This window comes from Protopterus annectens, chromosome 8.part1 (genome assembly GCF_019279795.1).
Source record: "Protopterus annectens isolate FY-2018-M chromosome 8.part1, PAN1.0, whole genome shotgun sequence".
NCBI lineage: Eukaryota > Metazoa > Chordata > Ceratodontiformes > Protopteridae > Protopterus > Protopterus annectens.
This window is the reverse complement of record NC_056742.1, coordinates 123,682,434-123,708,807: the sequence shown is the minus strand read 5'-3', so window position 1 is coordinate 123,708,807 and position 26,374 is coordinate 123,682,434. Positions and strand designations below refer to the sequence as shown.

At 41.7% G+C, this 26,374-nt stretch overlaps 1 protein-coding gene across 5 annotated transcripts in view; it reads right to left on the bottom strand.

The window, feature by feature from the left end:
* GSE1 (Gse1 coiled-coil protein) overlaps nt 1-26,374 on the bottom strand; it is a 1,449,259-nt gene that overhangs the window by 339,038 nt on the left and 1,083,847 nt on the right. For all 5 annotated transcript variants that reach the window (XM_044081755.1, XM_044081750.1, XM_044081752.1 and 2 more), the window contains exons 4-5: nt 15,101-15,270; nt 7,194-7,391 (exon numbers count right to left, since the gene is read on the bottom strand). In XM_044081755.1, coding sequence (XP_043937690.1) covers nt 7,194-7,391; nt 15,101-15,270 — 368 coding nt within the window. The remainder of the gene's footprint in view (nt 1-7,193; nt 7,392-15,100; nt 15,271-26,374) is intronic.

Below are 26,374 nucleotides of genomic sequence, written 5' to 3'. Positions count from 1 at the left end.
ACACACACTGCCTCCTAACAATGTTTAACTTCTGTTCCTATCACTACAGAACAACCTAGTTGCTGTTTGGTGAGTAAAAAGTACAGTTTTGTACCTACCATAAATGTAGATGTTCGAAGATCCACATTGCTGCAGTCCTTACTTATGGGTAGTCCGCTGTCCTCGGTCGGCCCGAATACCAAAGTATTAGGCTGACGTCGGTCATGGGCGCCTAGATCTGACATCAGAGCGTCAGGGTATAAAGGCGCATGATCGACGTCATATCCTCAGTCTTTTCTTGCCCCAGATGTCAGAAGGCCAAACCAGAAAGGCCACAGCCAAAAACAGAATACCTCCCAAAAACATGCCCAACAACAACCATCACCTAAAGCATAGCACCAAGTCAAACTACAGTGGGGAAGGAGGGAGGGTATTGGACTGCAGCAATGTGGATCTTGAACATCTACATTTATGGTAGGTACAAAACTGTACTATGTTCTTCATCTCACATTGCTGCAGTCCTTACTTATGGGTAGAATCCCAAAGCAACGGGAAAGGGAGGATGGTAAAAATCATAAAGCATTAGGGGCCGCTAAAATGCCCTGTAAAATTGCAGTGGCAAATCCAGCCCTAGACTTAGAATAAAGAGGAGGGTGGTAATGTTTAGAAAAGGTATGCACTGAACTCCAAGAAGCTGCCTCCAAAATGTCTTTTGTAGCTACCCCCCTTAGAAAGGCCGTAGAAGTAGCAGTAGCCCTAGTGGAATGAGGCCTGATTCCAGCAGGAATCTCCTTGCCATGATGGGAATAACAGAAAGAAATACAAAACCCAATCCATTTAGAAATAGTTTGTTTTGAAACAGCTTTACCCTGTGAACCCAAAGCAAAAGAAACAAACAATTGCTGAGACTGTCTGAACTCCTTGGTTCTGCTCAAATAAAAACGTAACTGCCTGTGAATATCCAAAGTATGCAAAAGTTTCTCCCCTTTATTTTGGGGGTTTGCATAAAAAGTAGGCAAATGAATAGTTTGATTTAAGGCCACACTAGAAACACTTTAGGCATAAAGGAAGGATTAGTACGTAAAGATACCCTATCCTTATGAAAAATCAGGAAAGGCTCCACTGCCATGAGGGCCTGTAATTCAGAAACCCTTCTTGCAGAGGTAATGGCCAACAAAAAAAACAGTTTTCCATGACAAATACATTAACTCGGCAGTAGCTGCAGGCTCAAAAGGTTGTAGAGTAAGTTTTTCCAACACAAAATTGAGATCCCAAGCAGGAGTAGGAGCTCTACGTGGGGGTCTTATATTCTTTGCCCCTCTAAGAAATTGCTTAAACCAAGGATGAGAGAATAAAGGAGGGTCACAATCATAGTGAGCAGAAATGGCTGCAGCATGAACCTTTATTGAGGAGAAAGGCAAACCCTTGTCCAATAGCTCAGTAAGATATTGAAGAGCAACACTTAAATCAGGTTTGGCGACATCAAGGTCCTTTCCTTTGCTCCAAATAAAAAATCTCCTCCATTTATCCGCGTAAACTTTCCTGGTACTAGGCCTGCTGGCCTCCAAAATAACATTCAAAACTTGTTGTGGAAGCTGAGACCTTCCAGAGTCTAAAACAGAATATGCCAGGCTGTTAGATGCAGAGACTGAATCTTGACATTGAGGAAGTGACTGTCCTCTTGTGACAAAAGGAGCGGAATCAAAGGCAGAGGCCATGGAGGTTCTCGTATTAAACTCCTCAGTAGTGGGTACCAGTGTTGTCGAGGCCAATCCGGTGCTATCAAAATCATGGTTGGCTTGTCTTGTCTGGCCTTCAAAAGTACCTTGGAAAGAAGAAGAGGCAGAGGTGGAAAGGCATATACATGCAGATTGTTCCAACTGAATGATAGAGCGTCCACCTTCCAAGCTGTGTGATGAAACATTTTTGTGCAAAACTTTGGCAACTGGTAATTTAGTGGAGAAGCGAACAGATCTATGTCTGGAGTTCCCCATAACACTGTCAACTGTTGAAATACATGAGGATCCAATTTCCACTCGTGAGGATCCACTATTTGTCTGCTCAATACATCTGCTAAGGAGTTCTGTGCTCCTGGAAGAAACCTTGCCTGAAGATTGAGGTGTAGATTGAGAGCAGTTTCCCACAGAATCATCGCTTGCCTGCAAAGAGGGTAAGAATGGGTTCCCCCCTGCTTGTTGATGTACCACATGACAGTAGTGTTGTCTGTTTGAATCAACACCTGCCCTGGGTGAAGTAAATCTTTGAAAGCCATCAATGCAAACTGGACTGCTAACATTTCCTTCAAGTTGATATGCGAATGTTGGAGTTTGACAGGCCACGTGTTTTGCACCCATTTTCCATTGAGGTGTGCTCCCCAAGCCTTGTCCGAGGCATCTGTCGTTAGAATCTGACTCGCCTCTGGCCGGGTCACAGAGAGTCCCTTGTTTAGGTGACATTCCTGAGCCCACCACAAAAACTCCTTCTGAATACAGGGTATTATCTGAATGACAGTGTCTAGATCTTGGCAGTGCTGTGTCCACACATTTTTGAGATACCATTGAAGCTTCCTCATATGCAATTTGGCATTGGGAAGCACCAGAATACAAGATGCCATGAACCCCAAGGCTTGAAGGACTGTCCTTGCAGTCAGCCTGGACCGTAGAGACATTTGCTGGAAATAAAGAGAAAGGCTTCTTTGTTTGTCCGGGGTCAAAAAGGCCATCTGGGAAGCTGTATTCAGTCTCACACCCAGAAAGCACATGTCCTGAGAGGGTACTAGACTGGACTTTGTTTCGTTCACAGAATACCCTAGGCATCTTAACACTGCCATCACATACTGTAGATGATGAAGAAGTTCGTCCTTTTCTTGTGCAATAATCAGGCAGTCGTCCAAATAAGGATAAATCTGTATTCCTCTTAGTCTGAAAATGCTATCACTGGAGCCAGAACCTTTGTGAACACTCTGGGCAGTAGATAAGCCAAAGGGCAATGCAGAGAACTGATAATGTAAATTTCCAGCCCGAAAACGCAGGTACCTCCTGCAACTGGGCCTGATAGGAACATGACGGTAAGCCTCTTTGAGATCCAGAGTAACCATCCAGTGATCTTTTCCCAACAGAGGTAAAAGTTGTTGTAAAGTCAGCATCTTGAACTTTGGAATGTCCAGGTAAGTGTTGAGGATAGATAAATCCAAAATTGGTCTCCACGTGTTCCCTTTCTTTGGAACTATAAACAGGCGAGAATAAAATCCTAGGCCCACTTCTGACAGAGGAACTGGCTGTATAGCTCCTATTGGAAGAAGTAAAGAAATTTGTCTGTGAGCCTCTATCCTTTGCCGAGGAGGGACGTCTGGCATGCCTTTGAAAGGAGGCATGGTGTGGAAATAGAACTTGTAACCTCGGTTTATAATGTCCAATACCCATTTGTCCTGGGTGACTAAATGCCAATTTTGCTTGAAAAGAGCCAACTTTCCTCCCAAAGGAGCTGCCCGGCAAAAAGAATCTGGCAGCTGAAAATGCAGGTCATTGGGCCTGTTTACGAAAGGACTGGCCCCTGCCCTCACCAGCAGATTGAACAGGCGAACTCCATTGTCTCGGCCTGAAGGTACTCTGAGCTCTGCCCCTACCAAGCCTAGATCTACCCCTAGACTGAGAATCAGAAGTAGGGTACGTCCACCCCTTAGTAGGTCAATTTCTACTAAACTTTGGAGGTTGTACCTGCAAAAAATCTTTAACAGTCTGCATAGACTTAGCCTTGTCTTCCATTTTCTTTAAGACTGACTCCACAGGAGGACCAAACAAAACTTCAGACTGTAAAGGGGCATCCAGAATTCTAGACTTAACATGCTCAGACAAATTCTGATCCTTAAGCCAGGCGTGCCTACGAATAACTAGCGGCAGCCACCCTAGAAGAAGCCTGTTAAGCAGCAAAACCACATTGCAAAGAGTGCTTACCCACCTGTTCAGAAACATGTACTAAATCCTGCAATTCTTTACACTCTATGCCCTCTGCCAAAGCATCCACTTTAGATCTTAGCTGAGAAAGGAGGAAATTCTGATACTTCAACATATGAAACTGGCAGTTCAAAGCACTCATTGCTAAAGTAGAAGAGGTATACACCTTCTTACCCCATCTATCCAAAGCTCTAGCTTCCTTATCCAGAGGAACCGGATTCTTAACAACAGAGGCTCTAACACCCTTAGGCCCTTGACTAATAGTTTCTGGGTCCGCCCTAGGACTCTTATACAGATATTTATGAGCCTCAGGCACCCTGTAATACCTGTCCGGTTTGTGGTAAAAACAAGAACTCCCTAAGCCTCTTCCGTGAATCAGAGTAATCCTGTTCCTTCCACTTAAAATGCTCCCTCATGGAATGCAGAGTTTCTGAAAATGAAAAATCCTCTGGAGGAGAAGCAGAAGGAGTGGAATCCTCTGCATCAGAATCAGAATAAGGAGGGAAATCTTGAATGTCTTCAGCAGAAGACTCTGAATCATCTGAGGCCTGCTCCAAACTTTCCAACTCTGGCTCCATCCTGGGCCTCTTATCAGGAGGGGGCATAGAACCTCTAATTAAAGTAATCAAATCCTCTGCCATTTTAAGCATGTGCTTTTTAGGCACAGACCCTGAAGAACCAGAACTGACACCAGAGGAAGGCAAAACAGACCTGCCCTTAGAAGGAGCCTTAGAAACAGTAGCAGAAGGCCTAACCACCTTAGGCATAGAAGGGAGATAGTAACCTGAGAGGCCCCTTCAGCCGACCTGCCATCTTGTAAAATCAAAGTTTCCCCCTAGGACTCAACAGAAACTTCAGCCGGATCCACCTGTTCAGCTGTAGCTTCTAAAAGTCCAGCGTCCGAAACGGACGAATCATCCTGCCTAGGCTTTAAAGATTTGTTTTTGCGCTTCTTAGTAGAAGCAGGCATCGGAACATCCGACGGCATATTAAAATTACACCTGTTGCCAAAGACTAACCTAGCGCAATCTAACCTCTGTTTTATAGTGCGCTTATTAAACCTAGCATAAAACCGACACCCGACTACGTTGTGCTCCAGTCCCAAACAAGGAATACAAAGCGAGTGGTAATCCCTATGCGGTATCTGTTTCCCACAAGAAATACAATTATTCACTTTTTCTGACATCCGGTAAGTAACTGAGGCAAGAAAAAACAAAAATATTCCCCAACGGGGTACTTAGCCCAACTTGGTATCGGTCTGAAACTCCGAAAACGAAAAATTTCAGAACGCCAAATGGCACTTGCAACGCTGCTTCTGCATCGGACCATGCGGCAAAAAAGACTGAGGATATGACGTCGATCATGCGCCTTTATACCCTGACGCTCTGATGTCAGATCTAGGCGCCCATGACCGACGTCAGCCTAATACTTTGGTATTCGGGCCGACCGAGGACAGCGGACTACCCATAAGTAAGGACTGCAGCAATGTGAGATGAAGAACATCAATAAACTGTCCCTGCTGTCATTACCTCATCTTGTAATAATCTTGTCTGTTTGCATTAATTCCTACTTACTTGTTGCCATTGCTACTTTCTTTTCTCATTTTATGATTACATACTGATTAATAGTAATTAATTTTCAGTTACTCTACCATCAGTATGATGTTAAACAGTTATGTTTGGAAATGCATTATGTTAGGCAGTTATTTCTGCAGAGTGATCAACACTTCTCTATAGAGCGGTCAGATTAATGCAAGTTGCACCAAGTTTCTAAAGTCTGATACAAAACTGTCTGTATGCTTTTTATGTCTTGGCGTGTTTTTCACTGGGAATCCACTGACAATGGCATTTTCTGATGCCTGGCTCCATGGTACAGGGGAAGATGCCCTGATTTTGACCCAGGTGACCTGGGTTCTAGCTGCCCTACCACTAGAAAAGCCAAGCAGGACTGGGGAAAAGTGAAGGGGCTTTGCCTGCTCACCTATACTGGGGTGAGGGTTGAGTTGTGTGCACTAAAAGGCATAGAGAATGGTGTGATCTCTTTGGTGGCGACTGGAGAGACAACTGCTTGTGCTGCAGGGGAGGAGCAGGGCTACTTGTTGAAATGCCCTTTGAGGAACTGAGTAGAATCCTCTGTGGTCAGCCCAAATCTTGTCCCCCTCCATGGAACCTTGCCAAGTGCATGCTTTTGCAGCCAGGAGAAAAAACAAATGACAGCTCCTCCCAGTCAATCCTCACCCTGGTGAAGGGGAGAATGAATGGGGTGAGTGGCTAGCAGGAGGGTGATGCTCAATACATTGTAGGGCAAAAAGCCTGCAAAAAAAAAAAAAAAAAAAAAGAAAAAAGAAAGAAAGTGGCATCTTGCCAGCTGAGCATTCTGGAAGGAAGGAGTGGAACATCTAGGAATTTTTGTGCTCCCAAAATAAAACAATATGACTGCCAAATAGTGCTGCAGCTAAATTTCAGTTTGCCATACCAGTCACCTCATTCTGGATATAAGACCTGGCTATTAGAAGTTTGGGTGGGTGAACAAGTCTATGGGTGAAACAAAAGGAAATCTGCAGAGGACATTGCTGGTATTCCTGCACTACTGCTACATTAGAGTGTGTGTGTGTGTGTGTGTGTGTGTGTGTGTGTGTGTGTGTGTGTGTGTGTGTGTGTGTACTTGCATGCATGCACGAGACAGCCGAAAAGAGAAAATGAAGAGGCACCTTTTCAGTTTGGCTCATACTAAGATGTATTTGCTGACCCTCTACTCTCAGTGGAAGCCTTCTTCGAACCCCAAACATATCCTGACACTAGCCCACTTGGCAGAGCATCTGACAGACAAAATGCTTCATTCACCAAAATGGGAAATCACTGCCCTACACATGAATGAGGACCATGCAGCTGTAAACTACATCATTTGAAAAAGCAAATGAGGGGGTTATCTAGGTGGATGGACAACTGGAGTAACTATTGACTGGTTCTAGAGGGACTCTCAGAGATAGAGACATGCAAGGCAAATTCCCCTCTAGGGAAGAAGGGTGAAATCATAATAAATTAAAATAAATAAATAAACCTCAAGTTATGTTTTTGGTTCTACAATGTTTAACATAACATTTTATACATGCAATGCCAAACTAAAAAATTTGAAGACTACAAAAAGTGCATAACAGTACAGAAGTAATACCATAACATTTCAGAAAAAGAACACCAACATAACCTTAAATGGAATATAAAGTTGCCACACTGATTGCATTCATTTTACATCTTGTCTCACCTGTATGCTGGATGGGGAAATGAATGTTGCGTGAGAAACCCAGAATGATAATAGGCTGCTGCAGTGGCTGGATCCAGACCAATTGGTGAAAGTGAGGGCATTCTCAGGTCTTCTGCTGTAGGGTACTGTCTGAAGCTGCGCAGGTAATCTTCTGTGACACTACTGGGTGGAACCACATGGTGAACAGGGCGTTGTAAACTGTCGTAGGGTAAACCAAAACAATAATTTTACTCCCCTCATGCATCTACAGCTTGACGATATTCTCAATCCAGCCACAGTAACATGTTCAGCAGCCTTTTACTTTTTGTAATATGTGACTATGCATAATTTAACTATATAATACACTTTCACTTCAGAAAGAGTTTTCAATATTTTGCACATAAACATACAGGCATAAAAACAAAGCCAGCAAAGCTAAAACACTGATCTATCTAGTCCACTTAAGTACTGTAGTAACCTGATTACCAAATGTCCTCTTCTCTTTGTCATAGTCTATGTTTAGTGCTCTTCTGAATTCTTCTTATTTTTCTAAATAGCATGCTACAACAAGTTATTACATTCCAAGTTCCCACCACCCTCTCCATGAAATACATTGTTTGCACTACTTTCTTGCTTGTCTCTTGATTCCCTGTGGGCAACAAGTGTAATGGAGCATAGTGCCATCATCTTTGATGGGTTTATTGTTTTTGATTAAACCTTATGTTCCTGATGCATACCTGAAGCACCCAAGGGAAGGATGCTCAATGGAAACCAAAAGGTAGGCCACTTCTATGTGTGTGAGATGCACTAATATCTACCCCCCCCCCCCCATGAAAGCAAATGCACTGTGAACTCCAATCTACACCAGGGATTCTAACTTCAAATGTGTGGCCTGACATGCTCCGTGCCACTTTCCTAAAAGAAAGGTCCACCAGCAAAGCACTGTAATCCCCTCATGACAGTTCCCTGAGTCACTTAGGCCACAGTTGTCTTTATTCCTCTATATCAATGCAGCTCACTCTATGTGAAATAAAACTTCCTAATGTATCTCTATCTATATCTCTCAATCAAGCATTCATAACCTGTCATCCTTCTTTCTGCATTTTACCCCACCACCTAACTCTGTTTTTTGTATGTAGAATTTGTCCCATGTCTGCCTTTCCTCCAGTGTATAAAAACAGTGCTTTCAGGCTATCCATGAAGAGCAACTCATTCATCACCAAACTATCTGCATGACTATCCTTTGACCCTTTCTATTACTCTGAACTCTCACCACTACTCTCTGTCACTACACAGTATTACAAGTAACAACTTTCCCATATGACATGATGTATTAAGGAGACATATGGGTTTCTGAAGTTCACTGTTGGGTTGGGAGGGTGGCCTAATGGTTAAGGTGTTTCCCTTACAAACACAAGGTACAGGGTTTGAATCTCACAGGGGATAATTGGCTAGGCTTAAAATGTCTCGCAAGGGCAGTTAGTCTAGTACTAATCTAAGGTTGGGAGGGTGGCCTAATGGTTAAGGTGTTTGCCTTACAAACACAAGGTGCTGGGTTTGAGTCTCACATGGGATAATTGGCTAGGCTTAAAATGGCCTGCAAGGGCAGTTAGTCTAGTACTAATCTCTGAACCTATGAACCTGTATTCCTGTCAGTACAAGCTAAGAGGAAAATGTATGACACACCAAATGTAAACTCTCTGAATGACAAACTCCATAAAGTCTGCATCTCCTGGAATTGTTGTTTTTGCCTTTTTGTCCTATCTGGTGTGACTTCAGAGTTGGTTACATAAGCTAAAGGAGGAGGGGCAAAAGCCTCCTACAAGAGTATTTCAGTTGTTTTCCTCAATGAGAAAAAAAATCAATGATCTACAACTTCACAGTATTTATTGTTTGGGAAGTTTGTCATTGTGGAATCATCGTGGCCATAGACTAGCATCCTATTCAGTGTGTCCACAGCTTTTTCATACTGTACTGACTGGTTCAACCTGTATGTAAAGATGCATCAGAATCTTTCTCCAGTGCCACTTTACCCAATATTGCTCCCTCAGCTCACATTTCTTTTTGGGTTTCCCCTTCTAGCAAGAATTATTTTTACATTTCTCTAAAGTGAACTCCCGCTATTTATGACCAAGGTACTATCATTTCTAGACTTACAGGAAACTACCACCCAAGACTGCTATGACTGCATCAAATCCTCAGTGAAATCTATGGATGCACTAATTCTGCTCATGAGCTAATGTGTGATCACTGATATGAAACTACTGAACAGTAAAAGCACCACACTTACCTCTTGCCTCTCTGCTGATAATATCCCCTATCACAGCCAGTGAAGCCTTCCATTATGGCATTTTCCCACTCATTTTACCAGACTGCCCCTACCACCTTACCTTCCTTCAATTATCTGATTATTTTCTTATCTGACACCATCTCAAAAGAATGGCACACTTCATATGACTCACACCTGGAGTGTTCCCTTTGATTATTATTGATACCACCCAGCTGTAATACAGAACCAAGCTGGTCAGACAAGATCACTGCTCCCGGAAGCCATGTTGCTACCAATGGCCACACAAGCACATATTTTAATTAACTCAAAGCACTTCACCCCAAGGATTTTACCCATTATTTTCTCTGTAATAAATTCTAGTTTCAAAGATTTGTACTTTATGTATTCTTTCACAGACACTAAATTTTATAATGGCACAAAATATGTCAATTTGCAAATGCTGAAACTCTCCAGTTACAGGTTAAGCAGATTTTTAACAGTTTGGATGATGTCCCAAAACATGTACTTCTATGATGAACTTAAAATGTACACTAACTTATATTTCTGCATAAGAACTTTTATTAGTGACTCTAGGCCGCTTTGTGTTTTTTTTCTCTGTGAGGCTATTCAGTTTGGTCTTGACATCTGCTGCAGCATGGCCCCTTTGAGCCCTTCCACTTCCCATAATTGTGGAGTAACCAATGTCACTAGCATTTAACCTCACCAGGCCAGGGTCAACAGCCTGCTACACTGTTGACTGTTGCAGGGGAAAAGTGAGCATGAGAGCTGCCGCTGTTGGTCACTGAGAAAAGAGACCCAAATATATCATGGCAGAGACTCCAGCAACCCTCAACTGTAATCACTATGGAGGTACAGGCAGGAGGCCAGGTGAATAAACTCAAAAACGTGTGTAGGAGAGGATAAAACAAACAGACATTTCCTTATCAGCTATATCAACCTTCATCATTTTGAGCTATACAGTACCCTTTCATTTTCTTGTCTATTATTGTGGATGCAGTGGTCCAGCAGTTAATGTTATCGCCTCACAGCAAGATGTTCTCTGGTCTGATTCTCAGCTGGGGTAAATTCTATGTGGAGTCTGCATGTCCTCCCTGTACTTGTGTGGGTTTTCTCCGGGTACTTCAGTTTCCCCCCACATTCCAAAGACGTGTCTGGAGCGTTTCTCTCCAGGCCTCTGCTGAAAATAAGCTCTGTTCTAGTCAGACTTTCCCAGTCAACAAATGTTAAATAAATAAAAAATAAATATTGTGATGTACAGTGCCACATACCTTAATGAAATCCATACAGAATGCATCCACAGAGTTTACTTGATTATTTAGTTAAAGTTCATTAACTGGGATGGCAGGATGGTCCAAACACATCCTTTTTACACATGACCCATGCAGGATTCCTCTTGTCCATCTCACCAGTAAGTGACTTGAACCAAGAAATGGATCAAGATGGACTTGAAAGTCTCCTGTTGTTATTTATTCTGTTAATTAATAAGACAATTACATTTCAGGAACTCTACCTGCCTGACACAGAAAATACTTCTATATTCTTCCCTGGCAAAGAAGCGATGACCCTCAGGCCTTTGTTTATCAGGCTCGGTCCCAGATCCTATTTTGTACAATGGAGTCACAGTTAGCAACAATCACTCCTGGAGTACAACTCCAGTTAATAGAGACACTAAGCATCTCTGCAGTACTCCAGCATTCTGGAGACAAATCTTGTTAACTGCACTTTAGCTCCAGAATGCTCCTGAGTCTCTTTTCTACTTCCTTAGTCACTTCCTCATCAGTCCATTTATCCTCAAGGGTACTTGCTTCAGTGTCCTCAGACAGAAATTTCTTTTGTTGCTACTATTTACAGAGGTAACAAACTTAATTGGTAATTATACCTGATGTGCACCATTTCAAACTTCTCTCCAACCTTTACCAAACGTTACTCTCCTACCAAGTCTTCCTACATTTTCTATCAAACTTTTTTTTTCTTTTGCCCATCATGAATATTCCTATTTCCTCTCCCACATATCTCTATGTGTAGGGCCATCCAGACCTGCTGGATGCACTTTGTTGCCTTTTTTCCCTATTGACATTTTAGTCATTCTGTCTACACACGCATTCACACACACAGTGCATTTACCCATCTTTCTTTAGCCAGACCAGCTGCTTTCTCTTCTTACACTTCATTCCTTCTCTTGATACTTTTCCCATTCTTCACTCCTTCCTTCACCTGGTACAGGGCTTCATTCACTTCCTACATTTACATCCTTCAGAGTTCATAGATTCTTACTAAGATCATGACCAAAAGAGTCCATTAAGAAGCTCAGCCACATTGTCCAGTACTGGTGAAAAACTAGTAGTGTCCCCTAATAAGCAGACTTTCTCCACATGTTGTTGGTGAAAATGTGTGATCATCAATCAAGTTAGACAGACTGGTGTTAAGGGTTGCTAGGAAAGTAATCTGATTTATTGGTATGGTTAGTCTATTACAGAAATAGGTTATTCATTGGGTTAGGTATTTACAATGCCATCTGCTCTTACTGATGTGATAACATAACTTTAGGTCTCTAGAATGCATGTTTGCTTTAGTAGAAACCATTTGTGGTACCTCACTTTATTCCCTTTCTACACTTCCATCCTTCTCATGACACAGTACTTGATCCTTTTATTTCTTACCTTCACCTAACATAGTGCTTCTCTCCCTTCTTCACTTTGTCATTCTGCTGGTATGGTTCTTTATCCATTCCTAAAATTCCTTCCTTCTCCTAGTACAATACATCATTTTCTTACTACACATCCATCTTTCTCCTGGAACAGTAGTTCATTCCCTTCCAACACACACAGTCTTTCCTGGTACAGTGCTTCAAACATTCTTACATCTCCTTCCCTTTCATGGTAAAAAATGCCATTCCCTTCACTACCATCACTTTCTTGGATCATTATTTCATTCCCTTCCTACACATCCATCTTCCTTCTGGTACACTACTTCATTCCGTTCCTACACATCCTTCCTTTTCTTGGTACAGTACTTCATTACCATCTTAAACTTTTATCCCTCTCCTGGTACAATACTTCATGTTTTTCTTTCTTCATTTCTTCCTGTATGGTACTTCACCACTTCCTCACTTCTACCTTAATGCAGTCCTGAAGCTCTTCCCCACCTTCTCTTCTTTTCAACCTTTCATACCACATACCAGTGTGTTTTCAAACAGGCCGAATTCTACTCTCCTACAATTCTGGAACTTTCGTTCTTGTGGTGTACATAAATTACTCCAGGAATGGCATGAATCCTGCTGGTCAAGGTTTCTTTCATCTGAACCAACACTGTCACCTACCTCAAAGGTTAGCATGTCCTCTCATTCTCTCTGCAAAGAACTATGTGTGAACAGATAAAGAACAGTCTTGGTTTGCATAAAAACTATGTGTGAACAGATAAAGAACAGTCTTGGTATGCTCTCCAATCTTCAAGAGGTAGTAGATATAAATGAAAGGAAATTAAAGTAGGTATGAAAGGAGGTTTGCCATCACAGTAAATGGATCCTGACATAATGCGACATTTTAATGATTAAGTCTTAGTTACTTAATTTCCATTTTTCAATTCTGTACTCTTCCTGTACAATCCATATGACTTATGCTGCCCACAAACATTTTCAATACATATTAATGTTAATACTATCTATGTGGGTCAAAGTGTATCTAGAAAGGTTATTTGTAGTAATTACAGAACACTCTCATGAACTCCTACTATTCTTTGCAAGCCAAAGTGTGCAAAACTGTAGGGAACCCAGTCACTGCACACTGTGATAAAGCAAAATAAAGTCTTACGTGAGTGATACACAGTGGTAAACTAACATGAAGAAGTGATTCTTACATGTTCAAAGTTGAGGGGTTTGCAACAGCTACCACCACATTAATAAAGGAAGACTAATGAAGTTTGGTGTTCTTAAACTCCAGGATCTTGTTGACTGTAATAATTTGCTGTCAAAACACACAGTACAACAGTACTGCATCTTTCTCCCTTCTCTTGGAGAAAACAATACAGTTTTACCGCTTTTCCTTCAAGAAATATTCAGGACATTCTTTTTTTTAAAGTTATGGTGCTTTGCCTGTGGGCAGCATACCTACAAGCTAAACAGCACTTTTACATTACCTGATTCCAAAGAACAACACTGAACCGGTATTTTATTTGTATCTTTGCCCTGCACTTGACAAAAACAGTTCCAAGAGGTCATTAAATGAATATGACAGACAAAAGCAGGATTGTGCAGGGGTATATTATTTTCATACATATCTGATTCAGCAGTTTTATTGCACAGTACACTTTCTATACTACCTTTCTCCTGCCATAGCCCCCTATTTTTTTCAGCCTTAATGCTTGCTGACCATCTCTCCCCTACTCTACTGTCCACACCCATTCATTCTAGTTAAGGAATGAAACCCACTTGCAGAGGTCAGCCATCATCAAGACCATCATGAAAATGTTTATTTTTATTAGTCCTAACCCCTCCCCCATGACTGACATGCATGTCTGCCATAATGAGGGTATGCTACGTATTTTCTCATAAGCATGCATGCATGTTTCTGCACACATGTAATAATGGCTATCATTCAAACACAGCTTTGGAGAGCTAACTGCACCTCCCTAATCTATACGATGCATATTATACTCCTCACCCATAGGTTCTAGCACTGCAGGAGATTGAGAAACATCCTCTTCCCAGGATGGGTGAGAGAACATTAGCTGCTCACTGCTATCCCCCCATCCTCAAGTGCTTGGGTCAGTAGATGATCCTCCATCACCTGGATGGCAGTCAAGACTCTATCCCTGATCCCTGTGTGCCACTGAACTGCTGATACACAGACTCTTCTTCTTCTCCCTTTGGCCTTTCCCGGTTAGGGGTCGCCACAGCGGATAACCTGTCTGCTCATGATTGGCAGTGGAGTTTTACGGTGTCGAATTGCCAGCCCAGTGTCCAACCTTCCACAGAAGGCACACACATGCTCACACTCACGCCTAGGGCCAATTTAGAATGTCCAATCCACCTGCAGCATGTCTTTGGGTTGTGGGAGGAAACCAGAGAACCCGGAGGAAACCCACACAGCCACAGGGAGGAGATGCAGACTCCGCTCAGAAGGCACCCCAGACGAGGATCGAACCAAAGAACCTCTTGCTGTGAGGTGGCAATGCTAACCATTGCACCACCGCAGCCACCCACTGATACACAGACTCTAATCTAGTAAATTATCAACACTGATACTAAAAAATAAAAATGTTTAAAACAAAAGTAATGCATTTCCACCAGGCTGACAAAAGAAAAACTGAAGCAAGCACAAGTACAAGGCAGCATGACAGAACAGTTAAGAAAAATGGGTCTGAATAACACAATCACTACATGCACTACTGTATTTATCAACACACCAAGTGAATACATTTCTTTTAACTGGTATACCTTCAGAGACAAGTTCTTTGTGTTCCTGAATACTTTCAGACAGAAGCATCAAGTCTTTAGAAGTTAGACTAGCATAAAAACAAGGGAATGAATGCATTTATGTTTTCCACACCAATCTTGAGTCCATGAAACCATGCTTTCTGCAACAAAGAATGAAGCTTGAGTTACAGTACAGCTATTCCTTCATCACATTTTTTTACTTACTTTAAATGAGGGAAACGGGAATCCTGGACTACAGTGTTCGAAGGGATACTAAATGGGTACGGTGCTGTGAGGATATGGGAAGGTAGAGAGGAACCTCCTGCTTTCTCTTGCTGCATCTGTGTCTCTGTGAGCAGACGGTCCCTGCTGCTGCCTCGAGACCCTGCCTCTGGCTGTCAAACACAAAACAAAGAAGGAAAGAAAAAAAATTAGATCTACAGCATTTCTGAAGTCTAGTAAATGGTTTACATACAAGAAGAAACTGTGTGAGACATCAACATATGATTAGCATGCTAACCACTGTATTTCTGTACCACAAGGAAGCATGTGACCTCAGCTATACACAAGCCTTCTCAAATACATGAAATTCTCCATTGCCTGAGCAAAACAGGGAAACCCCCAAAACTCACAGATTTGTGTTAAAGTAATAACAATGTTAGTAAAAATAAGCTACAGATACATACACTTTTTTTTAACAACTGTCTTACATGGGAATCATATTGCCTAGTAATAACATAGAAGATGTTAAAAATACTTGCCTCTCTGAGAAGGCAATATGTATTGTACACTAGTACATTTTTAAATATGCATATTCATGTTTGGTTGAGCCTTCACAAACACAACCAGTGCAAAACAGTACAGTCTTGCAAAGAAAAACATCAGAAACAGTGTGGTCCCCGTTCCCCATTTACAAGCACAGTACTGGATGTTAATTCTGTAACACCATGAAGCAGGGACTTTAACCAACATCTGACTCTGGTAACAGAAATCAGGCAACAATATAGCTGGAATAGGATCACCAATTCTATGAAAAAGTGGAAGGTAAAGAATATCTTTCAAACCACATCTGTACATATTACACCTAAATGATAAATAAAAATAAAATAAATAACTAGTGCATTAGTCACAGTCTCAAACTGAATGCCAAGAAATGCAACATCATTCCCTTCAGCATAATGTCCCTTAACACTATCAAATCAACAATACCCACGAAGTGGTAAAGGCCTGGGATCACAAGTTGACTATAACTTTAACTTTGACCACCATCTGTCTACTGTAGTAAGGAAGGCTTTCTACGTAGCACACTTCATTACTAAAGGTATTGCCTCAAGAGCAAGAGAGGTTATAACCCCTCTATACTCGGCACTACTCCGTCCCATAATTGAGCGCAATGCCCCATTCGGCATGTACTGTACAAAGCACCTGCAGCAAATGGCGAGACCTCAAAGGTTTCTAACAAAGATCAAGGGGCTCCAGCATGTGCCTTACACAGACCGACTAAAGTCCTTGTCACTATACTCAGTGTCATACAGACTTCTTAAAGAAGACTTATACTGGCCTACAGAGCAATCCAAGATCCATACCTAATGAACTTGCGGCATATCAGTAAATCAAACTAGACTAGGGCTACCCATTCCAGGGAACTAAATATGGCCTGTGATTTAAATAGGACATGCTGGAGGGACAGATCTCCCAGTGACTAATGCACCTTTGGAACAGACTACCAATTAATGTGAAGCAGAGCACTGCACCTCTACGACAATGTTCAAGATGAACCTGGACAAGTGGATAGGGCTCCATAAATTCTTACCGGGGATAGTGCCCACAACCCTCCTGGACATGGGGAGTCATCACTAAATGCAATCTTAGGTATTGACTAGCATTTTCATGGTATTACACTGGGTTGAAATGGCTAGGCTTAAAATGATCTCCAGGGTCGATAGCCTAGTAATCTCCTATGATCCTATGTATATAACATACATCACAGTTATGAATGGGATGCGTGTCCTTATATTTATATACACTAACACAGGGAGCCTTATTATTTAAAAAAAAATGCAGACAATGCAAAAGCATATAAAAGAGCACAGTAATCTCAACTGCAGTATGTCCAAGTGACCCCTAAGCAAGGCATATGTGAAGCCTTGTGCCATGTGACATCACAATTCAACATCTTTATGGTTGCACTGATTCCATGGCGTTCTGCAACTTTCTCCACATGGTCATAGCAGGTACAAAGCTATCATCACCATTTATGGTCATCATTTTTAAACAAATGCTAGACTACAGTAGTAGAAAGACGCTCTTCCACAGATGTGCTTTATGGATGCACACTGTGTCAGAGGTTACTCATGATCAGTAAGGATAAACTGGCAAGTATTGTGTCTTGACTCAAAATGTATCTACAAGCATTAACCTAGACTTTGCCTCAGCAAGAGTCAAGGCAATGTCTCTACACAAAAGTGAAGATACCAGATTAGACATTTTTTTGATAATTTAGTGTTTTTGATAACTATTACATACACAGTAGTTAAACACGTGCCCAAGACAGTTTTCCTTTTTAGCAGGGATGTCAGTTATAGGCTAGTAGCAGTTCCTCACACCTTCTGTCCGCATCCCCCAAAGATGAATATTTTAAAAGGTCTGTACTAACTAGACTGCACACTTTTTACCTCCTTACCATTGTGTATACACTGAAGCATCAGGAACTACAAAAACTTCTTCTAGAGGTTCTGCTCAACACTCATCCTTGCCATATCTCAGTTTTGCTAGTTTTCTAGCAGTGGCTACACTTTTTCATGGTTCAGCCACTTATCTCTGTACATTTGAACTTTGACACATACACACTATCACCAAACACAACAGAGCTCTCAATAAACACAGCATTTGAACATACACTGAAATTTGCTAAACATCTGCCTCTTTTAACAGGGTCTCTCACCTGCACAGCATATAAATCTGCATTTACATAAGAGCATCCACTTATGCAGCAGGTGGAACCCACATTAGCCTCATACATGCAAACAAGTCTGCACGTGAGGCACACCAGCTGTTACTTTGTGTGTGATGAATTACGCCTCATGAGAACAAAGAAAAGTTTACAAGGTTCTACATCTGAAAGAATGTCTTTAATGTAGAATAACTTTAAAGAGAAATTAACTTGAACTCCACCTATAAATCTAAAGCAATCTTACCTGTTCCCTGTCTGAAAGGCAGTAACAAAAAAATCTATTAAGTATGGTGGATCATAACTTTCTTTTACTAGAGTCCACCCATATTTCTTCATTATGTGTGCAAAGCACAACAGCTGCTCTAATATGCTTGTTACTAGAAAGACAGCAACAATATTATACAATGAGTATGTTCCACAAATATGAAAATGTGCCAATATTTACAACTTGTTTGATGACTTATATCTATACTAAGTTAAAACTAAAGAGGAATTTTAGCAACAGGATACAAGTGAACTAATTTATTTCTATTTATCCTTGATTTGTTAACTATGTGGTTCTACTGAACTGCATTCTTTTTTAAGGGAGGTGTAAACAATTCCTTCTAAAAATAAATAACGTGCAATAATTAAAACAACTACATTAAATAAGGTCACTGCAACATACACAAATAGAAAACACACAACGCCATAACAAATAGCACACATTACAGCAAAACAAACCCTTACACATTTTATAAAGTGATACACCACAACATTTTTTGAAAAGTTTATAATAAAGGAAGAAAAAAGTCAATACTTTTTAACTAAAGTGATATAAATGACCAAAATAAAACCACCAAAAAAATAGCTCACTAGCTCACATTACAACAAAACAACCCCTTATATAATTGTGAAGTAGCCCCAAGCATTATGTATCGTATATAATGTTCCACAAAATGAAATTGGTTCATAGGTTAGTACTGGAATACCTGACTTTGTTGACTATTTTAAGCATAGCCAAATTTTGGTGTGTTGATTAACCCCTAGAATTAAAATACACCCAGTGATAATAGCTGGGTTGGTATCACAGATGTTTTGAAGGGTTCCATGCTATCATCTGTCACTGTCCATTAGTAGTGCAGGGAGAAGGCCTAGGGTAAATTTCTTACTTATCTCAGGGCTGCCCCCTGCATTACTAATGGGCAGCGGCAGCCAATAAATACCACACACATATGGGGCCCTTCAAAACATCTCTGATATGGGCTGACTAGGACAACTGTACAGATTTGCACATGTAAGGAAATGGCAATCCATGACAGGGAGGCACTAATACACAACAGTTAAGATTTAATGGCACTCAGAACTTTCAGGGCCTTGGCAGGATGAACTCTACCTTGTGATATAAAAGCAACAAGACAACACTCACAGGAACTAAAAACTGGTCCAACAAAAGCAGCGCAACAAAAATGAAAAACGCAGAACCAGTCACCACAGATAAAATCATAAACTCCTTTTATAATTGATAAGCTCTTTCGGACAATTCGTCCTTCTTCAGGACAACATATAAACTAGTAAAATCACAATACTATATTTAAACTAAAGTTAACCAATTAAATCAATGAACTAGCCTCCGCCCTTTAAGGGCAGGTTTTATAGGAACACAAACATTAAGTCCTGGTGTCTTATCTGATTGCAATGTAGCAATCCAATTCATGTCTACCATTTCTGTCTTATTAACTAAACCCCACACCGAAAACTTTCTTCCACCACTTGCAGAACTAAAAAACAAAACATATGATCATTATTACTGTGTACATGTTTTGCAAGTGAATTAGTCAATTTCTAGCAATGGATATCACGTGTTGCAAAATACTTAAGTGATGCCTGGATGTTTTTCTGTGTAAGAAAAGGCTTCCGTCTTGCAACCCTACCCCATAGTCCAGACATATGGAGAATATGGGAGAGTGTTGTCACATGTAGTACACAACCAGTACTTTTCAGAAATTCCTGCAGGTCCTTCAGTGTTGCTGTAGGTCTCTTTGAAGCCTCCCTGACCAGTTTTCATCTTGTCTTTTCATTAGTTTTGGAGGGACGTCCAGTTCTTTGCAACGTCACTGCTGTCCCATATTTTCTCCACTTTTTGATGACCGTCTTCACTGTGTTCTACGGTATATCCAATGCTGTGGAAATTTTTTGTACCCTTCTCCTGACCGATATCTTTCAACAATGAGATCCCTTTGATGCACTGTAAGCTCTATGTGAACCATTGCTTTTGCTGTAGCAGGCAACTGAGTAAATGTCAGGAAAATCCTACTAGGACAGCTGAACTTTATTTGGGGTTAATCAGAGTCTCTTTAATTGATGGCAGGTGTGTACCCAAGAAGACTAAATGCTGTAATAAATCTACCCAAACAGCAGAGACCTCCAAATCAGAAATGCAGTTGAACACCACAACACAGCACAAATCGAAAGACACATAGCTCACGTACACGGTTACATGGTGTGCCCCTCAACTTAAGCCACTAAGGCAAAACAGCTTGCCCAATACACTAATCATAGGTGACTTGATAGTGAGGCACACTGATGTCCCACTCACTAGGTTGAATAAGGAGAAGGTAACAGTCAGTTCTTGATCGGGTGCCAGGATCCGACACAGAACACACTCACTCAGGTCACTCCCCAACAAGTACAATATGACTCTGTCATTGTCCATGTGGGTGTGAATGACCTGAGATGTACATGGAGGAGCTCTCTGGTTATGTGGCCCAGGCAGGTATGACCCAAGCCATGAGCAGCATCCTACCGTCGTCCAGAATGATAGCGTAGGACATGCAGAAAATGACTGACTTCAACAATTGGCTAAGTTTCTGGTGTAATTCTAAGGGGATCCATAATCTGTCTGCTTGGGATGACATGATTGACAGACCTCGATGCTTTGCTAGAGCTGGCCTGCATTTGTCACTCCTAGGTTTCCGGATACTGGTTAAAGCTCTTCTCACCCCTATAGTGCCTTTTTTAGGTGGTGTTCTAAAGATCAAATTACCACCGTAACAGCTATAAATAAATAAATGCAACCTGAGGGTCATGCTGCTCAACGCTAGAAGTCTAAATCTCAAGATGCACTCGCTTGAAGCACTCCACAAAATGGAGAACATCGACATTTGTGCTGTAACAGAGACCTGGTTTAAATCAGCAAAAAGCACCCCTGCGCTACCAGGCTATAACTCATTCCACACCTTTCGGCCCAAGAAAATGTACTGAAGCTCCAAAGGCAGTGGTGTCTCCATATTCATAAAGGATATACACACCTCTAGACTAGTAGCCCAACATAACGTATCAGAGATGCTTCAGGTACAACTAACAGTGGGTAAGACAGTGATTCAGGTTGTAGCCTGCTATAGGTCCCGAACCATGTCCCAAGACTCTCATTCCACGTTCCTAAGCACCCTGGAAAATATTAGGATCCTACCTAACACTCTCATACTGGGTGATTTCAACTACCCCTCCATCAAATGGGAAAACTACTCATGCACCAATACACTTGCCCAACACTTCCTGGAATTCTTTAATTCCAATGCGCTGGACCAGCTCATTCTTACCCCCACTAGAGGAAGCAACATCACTGACCTGGTTACTACTAACATGGGCAACCGTTGCTCAACACCAATAGTCAATTCTTTTCTGGTTAGATACGACCACAAACTAATTACCATGGAAATCCACATCTCATCCACACCACCAGCAAAGGTAACCACCATGAAAAATTTATCCAAAGCTAACTTTGGGCTCCTAAAATCAGAGGTGGCTAACTTCACAGCACCCATGCAAATGGAAAACAGGTGCATGACCGCCAAATCATACACCAATGCACTGTACAAACACGTACATAAATGCATGGAACTAACCATACCCAACAGTACCAAGACTCTCTCCTCCAAAAAAAGGAAGCCAATCTGGTGTTCCCCTGCCATTAACAAACTCTACAACAGAAGGAAGAAACTGTTGCAGAAAAAGGTGAAGTCGCAAGACTAGAAAAACTCCCTTATTAGCCTCAACAAAAAGCTGTGATCCCTCATCAAAACCTCTAAAGCTAGCTATGAAGGCAGAATTGCAGATGACACTGAAAACAACCACAAAGCCTTCTACCAAGAATCTCCATGGCAATACCCAAATTTACTCTGAGTTACTGCACAATGGTACCTCCTATACTGAGCCAACATACTGGCTGACAGATTCGGTGCCAACTTTATCCCTCCACCCCCTAAAGGACCAATCACAATACCGGAAGAATGCCAGGCACCCAGCATTACTGCAGCACAGGTTAAAACTACATTGTCCAAGGCCAAGAATACAGTTTCCATGGGACCTGGCAATATCCCTGGCTGTGTTCTACATGAACTACGAAGTGAACTGGCACCACACCTGTGTGCCCTGTTCAATCACAGCCTTACAGAATGGTGAACTGCTACAGTCATCCCTCTTCATAAAGGGGGAGCGACTACAGACCTTGGGAATTATCGCCCCATTAGCCTGACGTGTCTGATATGTAAGGCTATGGAGTGCATCATCATGGACCTAATTAACAAGGATATAGGGAATCTCCAAACTCTGGACCCCACACAATGTGGTTTTGTGAAGGGTACATCATGCCTGCTCAACCTGGTTGACTTCTTCGAGTCAGTAACCAGAGCTGTGGTTGAGGGCAAGGCAGTTCATACAACCAACCTCATTCTGGCCAAGGATTTGATACCATTCCCCACTCGGGAATTATTGACAGACTCACCAAACTAGGCATCAACCCCTATATCACTAGGTGGGTTGCAAATTGTCTCACAGAAAGAACCCACAGTGTGAAAGTAGCAGACTCCAAGTCAGACTGCTGACCGGTCATGGGTGGAATCCCACAGGGATCGGTCCTGGGTCCTCTGCTGTTTGGCATCTACTTCTCAGAAGTCCAGGCCAACATGGAAGGACTTCGGCTGGCCAAGTTCACTAACGATTGCAAGCTGGGGCCATTATTAACCCCCCAAGTGATGTAGACATCCTACAGAAAGGCCTCACTGAGATCAACGACTGGTGTCGAAACCATGGCCTTAAGCTTAATGCCAAAAAATGAGTTGTCATTCCCTTTAGGAAAAACTCAGTTCCCACTAATTACCACATTGATGGTAGCCCACTGAACACTGAAGGCATTATAACAGATCTGGGGACATAGGTTGACAGCAACCTCTTCTTCGACCACCACATTGCCACTGTGGTCTAAAGGCCTTATATGTGGCACATCTCATTACCAAGGGTTTTGCATCCAGGAAGAAAGAGGCCATCATCTCTCTCTACCCTTCCCTCATTAGACCAATCATTGAATATAATGCCCCATTTGGCATGTACCTCACTAAACACCTGTAACAGCTGGAAAGGCCACAAAAGTACCTAACAAAGAAGATCCTACGCCTTAAACACATGCCCTACATGGATAGACTCAAAAAACTCCAGCTTTTCTCTGTCTGACATAGTCTATTAAGAGGCGATCTCTGCTTGACTTACAAAGCCATGTCTGACCCAGCCCTGTTAGAAATGTTACACCTAAAGAAATCCCAGTCCCTCTGCACTACACGCTCCAGGGACCTCAACCTCATTACCACAATCAACAGAGCAAGCTGGAGAGACAGGTTCATAACCCAGAGACTGGCCATGCTCTGGAATAAACTTCCCATACATGTCAAGCAGAGCACCTCACTGGCCCTTTTCAAGAAAAATCTTGATGAGTGGTTGGCAAATAGAAAGTTCACTCCGTGGATCACTCCAGTGGCTCTACTTGATAGAGGCATCAGGAACTAACGGTGGCCTGATGCCAGGGCACTTCTATGGGCTAGGCTTGCAAAGGTTCCAGGGCCGTTGGCCTAGTACACACCTATGAACCTAAAAGGTCTTTCAACAAAGTATTAGTTTAAGGGTGTGCACACTTATGCAACAAGCTTATTGTACGTTTTTTATTTTTTTCCCCTAATAGATTTGTTTGTTTTTCAATTGAATTGTACAGGTTATAGGTCACATTAAAGGTAGGAAAAGTTTTAAAATGATTTATTGTGGTCTCATTTCTCATTTTTATCTCACAAAAACCTGGCATTTTAACAGAGGTGTGTACACTTTTTATATCCACTGTACAATGAAATCTGCAATGTCTACAAACCCAAATCACTATACGTTCAACTAGTCTGCAAGGCGGCATTTTCTGAACTTCAAACCTACAGCTGTAAGCAGTAAACCAACAAAGCTAAACTGAAACATAGTAATTCATTTCAAAGTTAATAATACATAAAACATTCAATATAAAACAGTAAACATAGCTTTTCTCAGTTAAAGTTGCAAAACAACCAAGCATTACTAGAGGGAAGGGGGTTACTGTAGCCATCACAGGGTTCCTTTGCCTGCTCCTTCCATATCTTTCTTGGCATTTGCATTGTGCAGACATCAGAGAATGAACTGCACTCATTCAGTGATGTGACATACAAGACTTAGATGCTCATGTACTTGTCAGATTCTGTAGGAGTTACTGGGTTTGAGTAAACCCTTTACTTTCCAAGTTACCTGTTGAAAGAAGATCTCAATATTACATGCATTACAGCAGAAACTCAGGAACTCTTGCCGCAAACCTATGAAGCACGCTGTAAGCTTGGGTTAACCTCCCCATGAGGTCATGTTGCACTTCTAAAGTATCAGGCTGCAATACATTAGCCTTCCTTAGTACAACTGCTGCCACACTGTATCACCTGGTATCATCAATGTAGCAGTATTTAAGATATAAAGGCCCCTAACCACCTATAACTTTAACTATGTTTACATGGATTTTTTAGCTTTTACTGTACATCAAACACTGAAAGAGCTGGTGATTGTGGGAGACAGGAATGACAAGGCAATGCCTGCTTGCCTCTCTCAGTAGGGAAGGTGTGGGGATGTGCTGGGAGTGTGCGGCTTAGGTCACAGACTCTGGTGGAACTACAGCGATTGACAGGGGCTGGTGACCAGAATGGGGGGGGGGTCAAAAGAAGATGCATCATCATGTAAGTAGGAGCAACCAACTAGAGGCATCATCTCACAGCCACTCAGCCCATGTCGCCCAGGAATATCAAGGGTTAAAGCAGAAAAAAAAAACTCAAGCTTACTGAGTATGCCAATGACAGTTCTGAGTTCCTCTCCTTCTCCCATTACACCACCCTCTACCTCTATCCTGCTGAGCCAGATGGGGACATAAACCTATGACAGAAGGAGACCTGAAGATTAAGGGCAGTTTTAAGAGATATCCATCTGGCATGAGAAAAAATATTTGTATGGATGTGATGTTTAGACCAATATCTTTTCCCAAATATTTTTAATGGAACCCCCCCCCCCTCCCAGATTACCTCCATTTACTGCGAGAATCTGTAGTAACTCACCCCTGACAAAAGGAACAGATTTAGATACTAACAGCATTGCTTTGGACTTTTGGAGGTTCAACACAATGTCACAGTCTTTTAGCCATAACCTGAGCTTTGTAAAGCCCTTTGGAAAGGTTTCCTGTGTTAGTGATGTAGAACCTGCATAACTAATACAAGTATCACTACATACTAAATGGAAAAATACCTCCACAACACTGCCATAATTCAGTACATATAATGATAACACTTAAAAGACACAGCACTTATCTACAGATCCTCCCCATTATAAGCAGTCCTGGAATACCACAGGAGAATCTCCACTTACATGCCTGGTGTAATTAGTCAGGTAATGCTGATACCAGATGAAGTTCACATGGGTCAATGGCAGCACCCACAGGTTGCCTGAGTACAGCAGAATGGGTAACAGCCAAAAACCCATTTCTCAGATAAAGAAAGGGGGAAGCAGCCACGTTTCATTCTATCACAGGCATGACTTTGCTAGATAGACTAACAAATACAGCATCAACATCATGTGCACCTCTAAACCAATAATAGGTGCCTGGCATTACCATATACTGCTGCAAATTAACTCTTTCATACAATCTTCCAACAAAATGACTCTGCTGCCTTTCATAGAAAGGTGCATTACATTTACGATGCAGTCACTAAGTGTTCCTAATTGGGCCTAATTAGGATGTTACTGCCTTTACTCTAAGCAAGATACAGTAAGTCAAGATCATTGTAAACACCAAGTATAGCTATTATATGTTTAGGCTTCCAAACAATGCTTATGGTAAGTGTTTATCTTTTCTGCATTTACTATGTGAAAAACTGCAAAGCAGTACAGACATTTCTGTGCCAACCCGAGTAGATCTTTCAGCTGTATAAATTAGAGTGGGCAGTTTACCTCAAACTGCCAACTTTCAGTTTCTCAGAAGTACCATTGCCCAGATCCAGTGACTTCTGTTTCCTTTAAAAAAAAGCGACAACCTAAAAAATCCAGTAAGATTTGATGCTTTTGTAAATAAAATGACCAAAACATTCATAAAAAGCTTAGTACATAATAAATTTTAAAAAAGGACTAAAATAACAAGGTCTTTTTAATATTACATTTATTGACAATGGAAGTCCGGCTGGGCACAAAGACCC